Raw genomic sequence first — 15,698 nt, forward strand, 5'->3', positions numbered from 1 at the left:
CTAGCTTCCAGCCGCTTTTCTTCCTAATATTAGAATAATAGTGTTTGCTCATCTCGAAACATAAACACAGTTTTCCTAACTTAGGATGGTTTCTTTCCAAACAGACTGTGGGTTGCCTGTAGGCTGTGATAAAAGGGAACCCCACACACTAAGCCTATTCAGTAAGAATCTAGCCGGGGGCTGGAGAGATGGCTCAGTGTTTAAGAGCACTGATTGCTCTTCCAGAGGTCCTGAGTTCAATTCCCAGCAACCACATGGTGGCTCACAACTGTCTGTAATGGGATCTGATGCCCTCTTCTGGTGTGTCTGAAGACAGAGACTGTGTACTCACAGACATTAAATAAATAAATAGAGGAGGAAGAGGAAGAGGAAGAAGAAGAGGAGGAGGAGGAGGAAGAGGAGGAGGAGGAGGAATCTAGCTGGGTCCCACTGCCCCCCAGTCCCACTTCTCCACGCCCCACTCCCCTTCTGTGCCTCTCTCTGTGGCACTGAGTGCCAAATGAGACCACTACCCACTCATGCCTCCCCCAGCCAGCCAGACACCAATGTCTTTTGGACCTTCCCTCTTGCTGTCCCCTCTCCTCTCAGAACCATTTGAGATTAATCTCAAAAGGACCTTGAAACGCTTTAAGGCTTGAAACCACCACTCTAGGATGCCCTCATCTCAGGCCCCCAGAGCCCTCAGCTTTGAATAAGGCTTCTTTGAGCTCTCCCACCTCCAGATGCACCTCACAGCTGCCCTGTCACACGGTGTCATGGCCATCAGGAAAGATTTTAGAGCCAGCTTGTGTCGGACTCCTGTGTCTAACTCTACCACGGCTGGTAGCATGATGAGGGATCCCAGCCTTCTCTGGGCCTCAGCCTCTCAGCTATGAGGTACAGCCACACTGGAAGCTCCTCCTAGTCCTTCATAGATCTAATGTGACAGGAGGTGTCTCTAAGACCCTTATCTGTGATGGGGCCTGTCCTCCTCCCCCACTGGCTTGGGGACAGTCTGAGCAGTAGGCTTGAGTCTAAGAATTCAATGGGTCCCCGAAGCAGCCAGCGCAGTGACTTCCTAGGAAGGCACAGGCTCTTTACTGAGTCTGCCAGAGGGCCTACAGGAGAGGGACGGTGGCCTCTGATGCTGTGCCTCCTCAGTGAGCTCTGGGGGACAACGCTAGGCCTGGGTGAGAGTCAGCCAGACACACTAGCCCCCGGATTAATTCTGATGCCAATCATGTCACAGACAATTTGTGTCCAGCCATGGAGAAGGAGAGCCAGCCAGCCACCCTGGAGGGAGCCGGGTACCAGGATGCCACCCACCTGCTCACCACCCCTATCCATACCCCCTTGGAAACCCTATACAGAGTCCCAGTGTAGCCTCAAGGAATGTGTTCAGATGCCCCAGGGCTTCTGTGGGAGCAGCCAGAAGACACCCCCTCCTTCTTCAGCCAGTGGCTGGGTGACTTCGGGCAGACCAATCTTATCTTGCGGCACCCATCCTGCCTGCCCTCCTGCTCTCTCCGGCACCTTCTGCACTGGGTAATGACATGTTTCTCCGTGTGATTACTGGATTAATGTCTGCCTCCCCCACGGATACTTAAGCTCCGTGAAGCTGGGTGCAAGGTGAGGTGGGCACATTTGTTCCCAGCCAACTTCCAAGCTAGATGGCAGGGGCTCAGCAGAGGAGCGAGGAGAGGCTGACTCTGGACCAGTGTCAGTGGAAAGCCAGCCTCCCACTGGGCTGGCCTCTCTGGAGCAGCCCTGGGAGGTCAGTGGGTGTTTCTGTGCTCACTTTGCAGGGAAGGACAGTCGAGAGACAGATAGGCCAGAGCTTGCCCAGGCTGATAGCTCCCTTAGTCAGTCAGGGGTGAACTCAGGCACTGGCACTGACACGGGGAGATGAGGAAGAGGAGAGAGCTTGCGTATACTATGTGACAACACTTCATAAATATTGTCATCGTCCCTACCCCTCACCCCTCACTTTTGCCCACTAGGTAGGCAGGAAGCCTCCTTGGGGTCTTGACTCCAGCGTCTACTGTCTCAAAGTGAGGTTACTGGAAATAGACCCCTCCTGCCTCTATTCCCCCAATCCCTTGCCTGCTGCCATCGGCCCTACTCATAGCAGTAAAGAGCTACAGATCCCAGGTGTGTGTGTGTGTGTGTGTGTGTGTGTGTGTGTGTGGTATGTGCAAAAGAAAACAGAACACATGGGAGGTCATAGAGAGGCAGGAGGTTCCAATCCCCATTGACACAAAAGTCTGATAACAGCCGGGGAGACTCCGTTTGCCTGGACAGAAAAGGAAGGGGGGGGCACTCCTTAGCTCACCTGTCATAGTCTCCGTTGCACAGGGCCCTCACGGGGATGGAGAAGGTTTGCCACACCGGGTTGAGGGTGTTCTTCATGACTTCTGTCTTGTGACAGATGGTGAACCTGGCCAAGAGAAGTGGAGGAAAAGTGCCTGAAACTCAGATGGCCAATGTCACACGTAGCCTTCTGACTTCTGACAGGGAGGAGCCAACCCCAACGGCCACAGCCAGGCTAGAGCAGGACGGCATAGCAGAGGAATTCCAGGACTAGGCAGGGGCATGTCAGAGACCTGAGTTCCAGCCACTGTCCTGGGGCTGGCCTGTGTGACTGTGTGACCAAGCCCTTTCTCTCTGGGTAGTACCTTCCCTGGGGACCTGGGAGCTGAACCTCAGGGCTAGACGGGTGGGGTGTGTGCAGGTGGGTGCCTGCTCTCCCCTCCCTGAGCACCATCTCTATTCCCTGGCTCCCTAATCCATCTTCCCTACCTCCGGGCCAGCCATCCCCTCCAGGAGCTTCTGCAACTGCTAAGTCTCAGACGGACAAACCCTGGCTCTGACATGACACCCTGTGTCCCTCTCCTTCCTGGCTTTCTCTTCACGTCACATTTGTCACCGCTTGACACGATCTGTGTCTCTCCTTATTTGTCCCGTTACGATCTGTCCGTAGAATTTAAGGTCCACAGGAGCAGGAAGTGTTCCCATTGTTGATGATGGTGTAGCCTAGAACAGTGGCTGGCCCTAGTAGATATTCAAACGTCTTTTGTCTGGCTTGTCTTGGGTTAGGTGCTAGGGCCTCTCAAGGCTTGGGGTGGACTTAATCTTCTGAGTTCCTGCCTCCTCCTCTCTCCTGCTGGATCTAAGTACTGTCTCCATGCCCTGCTATCAACCAATAAAAGAAAAGAAAAAAACAAAAAATGGCTGGGCGTGGGCCTGGTGGCGTTCTCCTTTGATCTCAGTGCTTAGGAAACAGGGGCAGATAGATCTCAAGGCCAGCCTGGTCTACAAATCAAGTCTAGGACAGCCTGGGCTACACAGAGAAACCCTGTCTCCAACAACAACAACAAAACCAATAAAATAAAATAAAAAGGAGCTGCCAGGCATGGTGGCTTACACCTTTGGTCCCAGCACTTGGAAGGCAGAGGCAGGCTATGAGTTCCAGGCCAGCGAGGGCTACCCTGGGTGACATCATCTCAAAAAATAAAATAAAAATAAATAAATGAGATCCAGGCAGGAACTGTGCATCCTGACTGAGAGATCCCATACCTTTTCACACTGGCCTTTTAATCCAGTGGAGGTAAACCCCTCTCTTTGGGGTACCTGAGACCCCTTGAGCCCCTCCGGTTGGAATCTGAGAACCTGCCTTGCTAGCTGTGTAGAATGGGCTGTCTCCACTGTTCCCAGTATGGTGTGCTGCCCACCCCTCTAGCCATGCCTGGCCTGTCTCAGGAGCAGCCTACCTCAAAGAAGGGCAAAACTCTCTTAGGACCTGCTCCGGTGACATTCCAGCTTGGAAAGGTCACCAGGAAGCGCCAGGGCCCCACCCGAGCCCACACAGCCTGTGCCTTTCTTCTTTGGTAATTTTCAAGTCAAAATGTCATTCTTGTCAGCAGGGCTGAGTGTCTCTCTTCTGTGCTCCTTCCCGCCCACCCACTGGAGTGTGAGATCCACGTGGGAGACCTTGTAGCTTGCCCTGGAGCTGGAGGAGGGGCTGAGGCAGAAGGTTCCCCAGCCCCCATGCCTGGGACTGGGGCAGGTGGCTGACAGGGGTAGGGGGAATGGAGGGAGGGGGGTAGCCAGACTGTAGAAGGAGCCTCCAGGAGTTCAGGGATCTACCCTGGAACACTCCCTCAAAGGGTGGATTTACCCAGTCTCCTCAGCCCTCCCACAGAGACCTCTGTCCTTCCCCGCAGGTCTCCTAACCCCCAGTCCAGTGTGTCTTCTTAGACCCTGGGTGGTCCTGCTTCTGCCTAGGCGCTAGCTGCAATGGGCTTCCTTTAAACACTCTGCAGTCCCTACCACTGTCAGACCCACAGGCTTCTCAGAGCCCCTGCAGCACTTGCCTGATGCCAGGCTCCCCCTAGGCCAAGTGGTCCCTGCAGACATTCATTTTTACGCACAGTTGGAGCATGGGTGTGGGAGAGTGTCACCCATCTGCCAGACAGATGTGAGCCCCCAGTCCCAGAGCCAGATGTACATCCCTTCCCCTCAATCCTCTCCCTGAGGTTCCCTTTGATGGTAAAATGATATTAAAAGAATGGCTAAGAACAAACAAACAGACAAACAAAAAAGAAAGGAAAAAAAAGTCGGGTGGTGGTGCCCGCCTTCAATCCCAGCACTCCGGAGGCAGAGGCTGTGAGTTCAAGGCCAGCCTGCTCTACAGAGTGAATTCCAGGACAGCCAAGGCTACACAGAACAAGCCTGTCTCAAAAAGCCAAGACAACAACAACAACAACAACAACAACACAGAATGGCTAGAGCCGAAGGAATGGCTCAGTGGGAAAAGGTGCCACCTAATGACAGAGCTAATCCCTGGGGCCCAGAGGGCGAAAGGAGAGGGCCTATTCTCAAAAGTTATCTTCTGAGTTAAACATTTATGCACACACACTCACACATGCTCACATACGCATGTGCACATGCACTCGCACATGTACGCTCACTCACACACAGGCACAGATACTCATTCTCACACACACACACACACCAACGCTCACATACTGGCACACTCACTCACACCCACATACACTCACTCTCATACACATACACTTGCTCACACACTCATACACTCTCACACGCACACACACGCGCACGCACACACGCACACACACACACCAGCATCTTGCACTTGCCTCTTCCTGACTGCAGATGCAATGTGGTAAGCTGCCTCTAGCTCCTGCTGCCCTGACCTCCCCACCCTGATGCTTCCAAGCTGGAGCCAGAACAAGCCCTTCCCTAGGTTGCTTTTGTTGGATATTTCATCACAGCTAAACGAGAAGCCATGCATTGACCATTCTGGCAGGGAACATGCTAGCATGCTAGAAGGTTCTGTTGGGTTACAGCTGCCTAAAATTAGTCAGTTGTACCTACTAATGCCAGGCCAGGGCCCTGTAGACAGCTAGCTTGGTTGTGGCCTCTGGAAGGGCAGGGACGTCACTAATGTGGAGCCAGACAAGACTGAGGAGCTCAGGGATATCCAGAGCTTCCTGCCTCCAGGCTGACAGCCCCTGGTTCTCTTAACTGGTGGTGTTCCCAAGCCCACCCCACTGTCCCCTTGTTCCCTGGATGGTCATCTTCCCTTAGCTCAGTATCTGTCTCGAGTGGGGAAGTGCACTGGCCACCATATAACCAGTCAGTTTCTCCAGTACTCAGTCACACCCACTCGAGTGACACTCACCCCCCTAAATGACTCCCAAGGCCACAGCCATGAGAGCAGTTCCTTTGGCGTCCCCAGCACTCTGAGCTCCACAGCACTAGTTCCCATGGGTCTTCATGAAGCCCCTCTGCCCCCTCCTTGCCCCCTCCCACCCACAGTTCAGCTCAGGCCCCTCCCACCTGCTCCTATCAGTCACAGTCATGAGATCCTTCCCACACAGCCCACTGCACACATCCCTCCCCGTGCCGCTCTCCTGCCCCCAACCCTCCAGCCCACTGCCAGGACCCTAAGGACTAGCTAAGGCTCAACCTCTCTGCAAGGGACAGTGCACAGACAGACCGAGAGAGCCTTTCTCCTTTCTCCCCACTAAAGCCCACTTAGAGTCCTCAGGAATTATTTAAAGCATCCTGCAGGGAGTCCTCTGAGAGACAAAGCAGCCCTTTGTCATGCAGATGATCACACCTCAATTCTTGTTCTGTAATTCGGGTTTAAAAATCAGTTCTCTCTTTGCACTGAAATACACCTCCTGCCTGCTATGCCCTGCTTCCAACACACACACACACACACACACACACACACACACACACACCCCACTCATGCGCACACTGGCCCTTCAGCACATGGGGCCCATGTGCCCTGAGCTTTAGCTCTGCACAAGGTTGGCTCTTGGGCCCTGTTAAGGCTCCTCACTCCACCCCTAAGGACCCATTTCTTCCTTGCTAAGTTTCTCCAATTAACCCTTCTGACCTCATCACTTCCGTCCTCCGTAGAATCCCAGAACCGGGTTACTTAAAGAGACCACGGAGACTACCTCCTCCAACGGCTTCATTTCATAGATGAGAAAATAGGCCCAGAGATGGGGAGTAAACTTGTCCTGGGTCAGGCAGCTGGTGAGTGGGGGGGACTTTGGTTCTCAGGTCTTCAGTCCTTGTGTTGGTGACCCGCATCGGCCACTGTGCTGTGTGCCCTGTGAGTGTCTCTTAACAGGGAGAGAGATTAAAGCCTTTCTGCTCTGCAGTTCTGAATATATGCGTGGTAGAGTGTGGGACCGTGGGAAAAAGTCATAGCACTGCCTGGTCCGATGTGCAATTGGGGAACCTTTGAGGGTGCTCTGGATTTGAGGGGTGGGGTGGGGGGCTGGGTTGTGCAGAATGAAGCTTTTTCTGCCCTAGCCGTGTGTTTTATACTCCCTAGGGCATACACAGCGCCTGCCATTGTTGAGAGCCTCAGGTGGCAATGCCAGGTCTCCACATTGGCTTTATCAGGGCATCAACTCTACAGCAGGGTTCTCAGTGGGTAGCCACGGCCTTCCAGCCCTGCCTGAGGTACAGGTGCCCATGGGTGCTCGGGGAGACTCACGTTCCGTCTTCATTGCTCCTGTAGAACACCAAGAAGGGGTCGGATTTCCCGAAGAAATCTTTCTTATCCAGCTTGTTGGCACAGAACTGCATTGTGGCCACATCCTGGAAAGGAGGGAAGCACGGGGTGGTGAGGCAGGAGGATTCCAGGGACCGGCAAGGGCAGATAGAGTAGCATTGTAAGTACACCTGGTACAAGCCTCCAGGGTTACCAGGAGTCAGCAGTGCATACACAGGTCTACAGGACCTGCCTGCTGAAGAAGCAGATGGATCTGAAGCGGCCATGGGTTCAAATCCTACCTCTACCTCTTTGGAGCTGTGTGACTCCAAGGAGAACAGGTAACCTCTCAGAGCCTGTGGGGTTCATGGGTGACAGTGGGAAGCACAGGTGGTCAAGTGTGTGAGGTGTTCAGTGTGTAATCCCTCCGGTGCTCACCATGGTGATGGGGCAACCAACGGCCATTCTGGGCACGGCCTGCTGACCCCGAAGCCTGGCACTGACCGAGATGCTCCATGCTCTCATGGTCCTTCGTGGTTCCCAGAGGACACCTGAGGCTAGGCGTGCCCTTCCACTAACTACAGTGTGCCTACCCAACGCTTTGAGGAGGATGGGACAGGGATCAAAATTGGGGGGTCAGGCTCAGAGTGGAGGATGGAGGGCATGGGGGAGGGGCTTGGGAACAAGGGGAGGTTTACCAAGCAGCAGAGCTAATCTTGATCCTCAGTCAGCTCCCTGCCCTACTGCCCTGACGTCTGCAAAGAGGCAGCCAGGCTCTCTGAGGGGGTTCCTGCCCCCGCCGACTCTCAGACCCCGCCCCCTCAGACTCCATCCTCCTCAGGCTCAGACCCAGCCACTACCCCTCAGGACACCAGCCACCCCCACCCGCTTCTTGGCTCTGCCCTCTAAGCGCTCCACCCCTTCAGGCTCCTGCTCCCCCGGACCCTGGCTGGGCATAGCCAATCAACGTCCGTCTTTTGAAAACCTCTGCGGTGCCTGAAGACCCTCGGGTTCAGCCTGCTCTTCAGGCACCTTCCCTTTTCATTTCCTCTCTTCTGGAGGAGAATGACCGGTGGAGATCAAATGATGGCGGAGAAGCGGATACAATCTCCACAAGGCTATGCCATGCGCGCCAGCTAGGAGTACAGATACTGCCTGAGAAAGCTCCATTCCTCCACAGCTGTGTGACCTAGGGCAGCTCACTCCCCGCCTCTGTGCTTAGTGTCCCCATCTCTAAAACAGGGGCAATGGCAATATCTGCCTCATAAGCTTGAAAGGATAAAGTGAGCTCCCGGGAACACAAGGCTCAGATCGGCATACGTGGAGCGCAGGAGTTGCTGTGTGAGGTCTACCATTTCTCTCCATTCCCTCACCTCCCCCACCTTGTGCGTCTTCTCACTGGGCCATGGGATGTCAGTACAAACAGAGCTATCCCGTTCCACCACTCAGCAGTCAACAACCATTTGCCTTTGTTGTTTTTTTCTAAGCAAGGAAGCCCGGGGGGGGGGGGTTGGAAAATGGCAAACCTGTATAAGATGGCAGCTAGAGCCGAGGGAAGCAGAGATTCAAACACCTCAGAGTCTAGCCTCACCTGCACCCTGGCTGCCTGCTAACCAACAGCAAACTGTCTCTCACCAGACTCGCTTCCCTGCTTCTTTATGGTAGACTGCCTTCAGCAGGCTGTGGTGGCACAAGCTTGTGATGCTAACACGTTGGAGGCTGCGACAGGAAGATGGTGAACTCTAGGCTACCTCTGGGCTAGCCTTGGCTACACAAGATTATCTGGTGTCTGTGGCATCTGGGCTGCCCTAGGAAGGAAGAGCCTGCAGCACATGGCCACTGGCTGCACACAGCCACTGGTACAGGAGGCCCTCATCCTTACCCACCTGAGGGGAGGGTCCAGGGTACTACTGGAGCTTCCAGGGAGCCCCAGAGTCTCTGTCCCAGAACAAGGGCATTGGGGACTACCCAAGCACTCCCTAGACATCGGGTGCCACCTGGACCCTTCCCCTTTCCAACCTCCACCTGAAAAACTCCTGTTTTCCCACTTTCCAGAGGAGGAGAAGGAGGAGGAGAAGGGAGAGGAAGAGGAGAAAGAAGAGGAAGAGATGGAAGGGGAGGAGGAGGGGGAAGAGGAGGAGGAAGAAGGGGAAGAGGAAAAGGAGGAGGGAGAGGAGGAGGAGAAGGGGAGGAGGAGGAAATGGAAAAGGAGGAGGGAGAGGAGGAGGAGGAGGAGGGGAGGAAGAGGAAGAGGAAAAGGAGGAGGAGGGAGAGGAGGAGGAGGAGGAGGAGGGGAGGGGAGGGGAGGAAGTTAACCCATCTGCCCCATGCTGCACAAGGTACAGCCCAGACTTCAGGGCTTGCTTTAATTGACCCACTCAGAAAATGTCTCAAAGGCACTAGGACAGGGGTGACAGAATAAGGAAATTCCAGGGACTCTGTCTGGGCTAAGCAGTGGGCAAGGCTGGTATTGATGACTTCCCACAGTGGCTTCAGGGGACCAGAGTCGGCCCAGGGAAGCCATGGGGACAGCTCCTGTGAGACCAGAGGGAGATCAGAGGCTCAGTCCTGGCTCTACAGGGCTTTGTGGCATTCTTACCTGAGAGAACACAGGAACCTCTCAGGTGACAAACTCAGGCTGACCTTAAACCAAGCACACATGGGAAACAGCCCAACAGCAGAGCCAGGCAGCAAAGGCCTTTAGTGCCTTTGAAGAAACTTTAGCAGGTCTAGCCAGACCAGGTAGGGGACAGAAAGTTTAAGTCAAAAGTAAATACAATGGGAGTATGTCTCGGGGTGCTTGATGCTCGGGGTGGTCAGTGCTTGCCCAGCAGGCATGTGGTCCTGGGTTTATTCCTGGCATGAGAACACAAAAAGCGGGGTCTACCGTTTGCAGAGTGTCACCTGCTTTTGGGTGGAAGTATATGAAACTGTCATACGTCTATGAAAGTGACGGTATAACAAAGCAGAATGTAATGTGCCCACTGACTTGACTTTTTCTAAGTGGTGTGTGTGTGTGTGTGCGCGCACGCACGCGCGTGTGTGCGCACATGTGTATAGGTGTGTGCATGTGTGAGTATGCATATGTGTGAATGTGCATGTGTGAGAGCATGTGTGCATGTGTATACATATGTGTGTCGTGTGTGTGGCATTTGTGTATGTGTGTGTGTGTATGTGCACATGTGTGTGAATGTGGGCATGCCGTGGAAGGCAGAGGGCATCATGTGTATGTGTGCCTGTGTGCATGTATGCACGTGCATGGGTGTGTGCATATGTGTGACTGTGTGCATGTGTGTGTACCTATGTGTGTGTGTGTGTGTGTGTGTACGGTGCATGGATGTGTGTGAGTGTGTGTGTGAGAATATATACTTGTATATGTGTGTGTGCATGTTCATGGTTGTTTGCATATGTGTGTGAGTGTATGTACATGTGTATGTGTGTGTACATGAGTGTGTGTATGTGAGAGAGAGAGAGAGAATCTGGGCATGCTGTAGAAGGCAGAGGACAACCAAGGTATTCATGCTTCCCACTCGCAGAGACGGGGCCTCTGTCCCTCACTGCCCTGCAGGTAAGGCTGGTTGGCCTGGAAGCTTCTGGGGACTGGCCTGTCAGCAACCCATCTTGCTGTAGGAACCCGAGGACTGCAGTTGCTCTCCCTGAGAATCCAGCTCAGTGCTTCTCAAGCCTCCAAGTGCTACGGCCCCCTAACATAGTTCCTCATGCTGTGGTGACCCGCAACCAGAAAATTATAGTTGTTCTTACTTTATAACTGTAGTTTTGCCACTGTTATGAATCATAATGTAAATATCTGATAGGCAATGGGGGTGTGTGTCACGACCCACAGGTTGAGAACCACAGATCCAATTCTTTTTTTGGGGGGTGGGGGGTGTGATCGAGACAGTGTATAGCACTGGCTATCCTGGAACTCACTTTGTAGACCAGGCTGGCCTCAAACTCAGAAATCTGCCTGCCTCTGCCTCCCAAGTACTGGGATTAAAGGCATGTGCCACCACTGCCCGGCCTATGCTTTCTTTAATCCTGTCGACAGTTCTGCACAGGTAGGCACTGTTCTGCCTATTTTATACAGGAGGGGATGGGGAAGGAGCGGCTCAGCACTCAGGAGGTAGAGGCTGGCAGATCTCTGTGAGTTCAAAGCCAGCCTAGTTTATTACATAGTGACAGTTCCACAGTTCCAGACCAGGCCAGCCAGGCATTCATAGTGAGACCTTGTGACACACTCTGGATTGCACACATGTGTACACACACACACACACACACACACACACACGCCTGTTGATGCTGAGCCCCTGCCATTAAGCCTAAGTTCACACCCAGGGACCCCCACATGGTGGGAGCAAATCCTGCAAGCCATCCTCAGACCTGCACATTTGCCAGAGCATATGCATACCCCCCCCACACACACGCACACGCACACACGCACACGCACATGCACACGCACACACACGCAACACAAGTAAATAAATGTAGTAAGTAAGGAAAAGACCAAGAGGGGGCTGGAGAGATGGCTCAGCGGTTAAGAGCACTGGCTGCTCTTCCAGAGGTCTTGAGTTCAAATCCCAGCAACCACATGGTGGCTCACAACCATCTGTAATGGGATCTGAAGCTCTCTTCTGGTGTGTCTGAGGATAGTGACAGTGTACTCAAATATATTAAATAAATAAATAATTCTTTAAAAAAGAAAGAGAGAAAGAAGGAAGGAAAGAAAGGAAGAAAGAGAGAGAGAGAAAGAAGACACGAAAAAGTGGAGGAACAGAGAAGGTAACACTCTTGCTGGACACCACACAGCTATGAATGAGCCAGGGTGGTACATTACGGCTTCAGGAAAGAGTAGCTGAAATTCTAAATATAATGACCCCGCTTCCCCAAGGTAAGCTTAATTATGTTCTGTAGCCTCCAATGGAGGAGGCAGAGAAGTGTGAAATCCATTTAGAAGGGCCTCTATGCAAACTAGCTAAAATGGAAAAAAAAAAAAAGGCTCTGAACTCCAGCTAGGTGGGAAGCTCGGCCAGGGAGTGACAGCCCGTTTCCTGTCTGTGGTAGATAAGTGAGCTTGCATCAGACTCATTTCCATCCCAGCCCCAACACACACACACACACACACACACACACACACACACACACACACACACTCATGACCCAGAGATGGTTCCCTAGAGCACACTGTGACTGCTGTACCATGCAGGACTGCTGGAAGACAAGACAGACCTTCAGAGAGGTTTCCAGCTTATCAGCAGAGCTATGTCCCTGGTGATGCCCAGTGGGAAAGTCCTGGGGGGTGGGGGGTGGGGGCAGAAAGCCAAGGTCCCAGCCTGGAATGAGGGTGGAATTGAGGGCCTGGCACCTGCTAGGTGAGCCCCATCCCTGACCTGCATTCCAGCCTGTGAACGCGCACGTGCGCGCACGTGCGTGTGTGTGTGTGTGTGTGTGTGTGTGTGTGTGTGTGTGTNGTGTGTGTGTGTGTGTGTGTGTGTGTGTGTGTGTGTGTGTGATGTCTCTAGGTCCCCACCAATGTGGTTAGCAGATGGGTCACACCATGTGAATCTTAGAAGAGGCCTGAATCCCAGAGTTCCCTTGGTGGTCCAGATTGAGGGTTTGATGCTAAGGTGGGGCTCTCGGTTGGAGCCTCAGAGATGCTGTCATAGCCTGTGCGCCGTGGGAATCAGTAGCAGGGAAGATAAAACCCGCTGCTGAAATATATAATTTCCTGCAATTTCTGCCTTTCACCCTATCTTTTTTTAAAAAACATATTAAGTTTCTCTAAAACAGCAGGATTGCTTCAATTTGCATATCCCCGAATGCTAATTGTGCTGCCTCCGGGATTCAGCAGGCAGCCTTTCTCTGCAGCAGGGCCAGGGCTTCCTCAGGCACCTCAGCCTTCCCACCCCAGGAAGAAGGCTGAGGAGGCCAGAGGTCAGAGGTCAGACCCAGAGGTCAGCAGGAATGGTATCTACTGTTCTGCCCTGAATAAGGAGGAAAATGTGAAACTTGAAGGCCCCCCTAAGGCTCAGTAGTCAAAAGCATTTTGTTGTTGTTTTAGATTAATTAATTTATTTTATGTGAGTACACTGTAGCTGTCTTCAGACACACCAGAAGAGGGCATCAGATCACATTACAGATGGTTGTGAACCACAAAGTGGGTGCTGGGAATTGAACTCAGGACCTTTGGAAGAGCAGTCAGCGCTCTTAACCACCAAACCATCTATCTCTTCAGCCAGGTAATCAAATGGGGTTTGTTTGTTTGTTTGTTTTTGTTTTTCGAGACAGGGTTTCTCTGTGTAGCCCTGGCTATCCTGGAACTCACTCTGTAGCCCAGGCTGGCCTCAAACTCAGAAATCCGCCTGCCTCTGCCTCCCAAGTGCTGGGATTAAAGGCATGTGTCACCACTGCCCGGCATAATCAAATGTTTTAATGTCACTTAAAAAGAAAAAATCAGGGCTAGTGAGATGACTCAGTGGTTAAGAGCACTGACTGCTCTTCCGAAGGTCCTGAGTTCAAATCCCAGCAACCAGAATGTGGCTCACAACCACCCATAATGAGATCTGATGTCCTCTTCTGGTGTGTACTTATGTATAATGATAAATAAATCTCTGAGCCGGAGCGAATGGGGCCAACCAGAGCGAACAGAGGTCCTAAAATTCAATTCCCAACAACCACATGAAGGCTCACAACCATCTGTACAGCTACAGTGTCCTCACATACATAAAATAAATAAATGTTTTTTAAAAATCAGTATGACATGAATTTGTGATAAACAACACACAAAAATGTTGAAGCCATTTTTACACGTGAAGCAACCAAACCACAGAAAGTCACACAGTATCTTACCTAGAGTCACACACTTCATGGGGTCTCTCTCTATAGCCCTGGCTGTCTTGGAACGAACTCTGTAGATTCACAGAGATCTGCCTGTCTCCAAGTGCTGGGATTAAAGGCGTGCACCACCATGCTCAGTTTTTGATTCAGGGGTTTGAATTCTCAATCAGCCTACAAGTCAACACTGAAAGACATTTTAAAATGGATAACAGTACCATGGTGGCTTTTGGTCTGTTGGATTTTCCAAATTTCCCAGAATTAGCACATTGTTCTTTTTGGTCAGAAAAAAAGGCCCAACATGGGATGCCTGGTGTCGTGGAAAGTGGACAGGTGGATCTCTTTGAGTTTGAGGCCAGTCTGGTCTACAAATTGAGTCCAGGACAGCCAGGGTTACATAGAGAAACCCTGTCTTGAAACCAACCCCCCATCCCAAAATTGCATGGTGTATGTGTGTGTCCCTGAATCTAGATTGTGTACGTGAGCATGTGGGGGTTGAGCTAGAATCAGGATGCTAGAGAGATGGCTCAATCAGTAAAGCATTTGCTACACAGGCATGAAATCCTGAATTCACATCCCAGCACCCACGGTAGATTGTTGGGCATGGTGGTTCAAGTTTGCAATCTCCAGCACTGGACAAGCAGAGATAGGGGGACCCCTGGGGCTCACCAGCCAGCCAGCCTAGCCTGATGGTGAGCTTCAGGCCAGTGAGAGAGCCTGTCTGAAAACCCAAGATGCACAGCACCTAAAAAATGACAAGCAAGGTTATCTTTTGGTCTCCACATGCACACACACACACACACACACACTCTATCTAGGACTCTGAAACTACACCCCAGCAAGGAGGGGGGTGCTGCTATAGAGAAAAGGGGTGGGGGGGGGCCTGACAGGCTTTGTGCTGACAGCCATTCAGATCCAGGTGGTGGTCACAGCAGCATGGGAGATGGAGCCTTTGATGCTGCACTGACTGTGGCTGGGCCTTGGGGTCAAGGGTCAAGCTGCCTCGCCATTTTTTGTGGTTTTGGCCAATATCCCAAATAATCCAATCAGCTGCGAGTCTGTTGATTCAATCCTTTGGAGGTAGAAAACCCTCGGCTGTCCACTCTCCCTCCCACTCACTGTGACTGCACATCTGGGAAGCTGACCTAAATCCATTGCTTGAGAGGAAAGAGGAACCATTACAATAGGCCGTGAGCTGGGTGGAGCCACGCATGCACGTGATCCCAGGAGGAGGAGTGCTGGGAACTGCAGAGCAATAAGGGACCGAGAGGAGCTCTAGACCTGGGTAGACGGTAGAATGAGACAGTGCCTCAAAAACCAAGCAATACGCAAAAACATCCACAGTGACCACAGGCTGCTGTGATGACCCTGTGTTCCCCACTGAGTGCCAGCTGCCGAGGCTGACAAGCTGAGTTTGGTCCTCAGCCTCCTCATGGTGGAAGGAGAGAACAGATCCCCCGGGCTTGCTGTGTGATATGTACACATGCGCAAGCGCGCGCGCGCACACACACACACAAACACACACACACAAAATAAATGAATAGACACATGAAAAACAATCAAATAAAAAAATATATGGGGGCTGGAGAGATGGCTCAGTGCTGAAGAGCACTGACTGCTCTTCCAGAGGACCTGAGTTCAATTCCCAGCAACCACATGGTGGCTTACAACTGTAACTCCAAGATCTGACACTCTCACATGGATACTAATGCAGTCAAAGCACCAATGCGCTTAAGATAAAAATAAATAAATAAAGGGCTGGTGAGATGGCTCAGTGGGTAAGAGCACCTGACTGCTCTTCCGAAGGTCCGGAGTTCAAATCCCAGCAACCACATGGTGGCTCACAACC

General features: G+C 52.2%; 1 protein-coding gene across 2 annotated transcripts in view; it reads right to left on the reverse strand.

The window, feature by feature from the left end:
• Cpne5 (copine 5) overlaps nt 1-15,698 on the reverse strand; it is an 83,437-nt gene that overhangs the window by 24,601 nt on the left and 43,138 nt on the right. For both annotated transcript variants that reach the window (XM_021221212.2, XM_021221214.2), the window contains 2 exons: nt 7,022-7,125; nt 2,312-2,416 (listed from right to left, as the gene is read on the reverse strand). In XM_021221212.2, coding sequence (XP_021076871.1) covers nt 2,312-2,416; nt 7,022-7,125 — 209 coding nt within the window. The remainder of the gene's footprint in view (nt 1-2,311; nt 2,417-7,021; nt 7,126-15,698) is intronic.

Source organism: Mus pahari, chromosome 21, assembly GCF_900095145.1.
Source record: "Mus pahari chromosome 21, PAHARI_EIJ_v1.1, whole genome shotgun sequence".
Taxonomy (NCBI): Eukaryota; Metazoa; Chordata; class Mammalia; order Rodentia; family Muridae; genus Mus; species Mus pahari.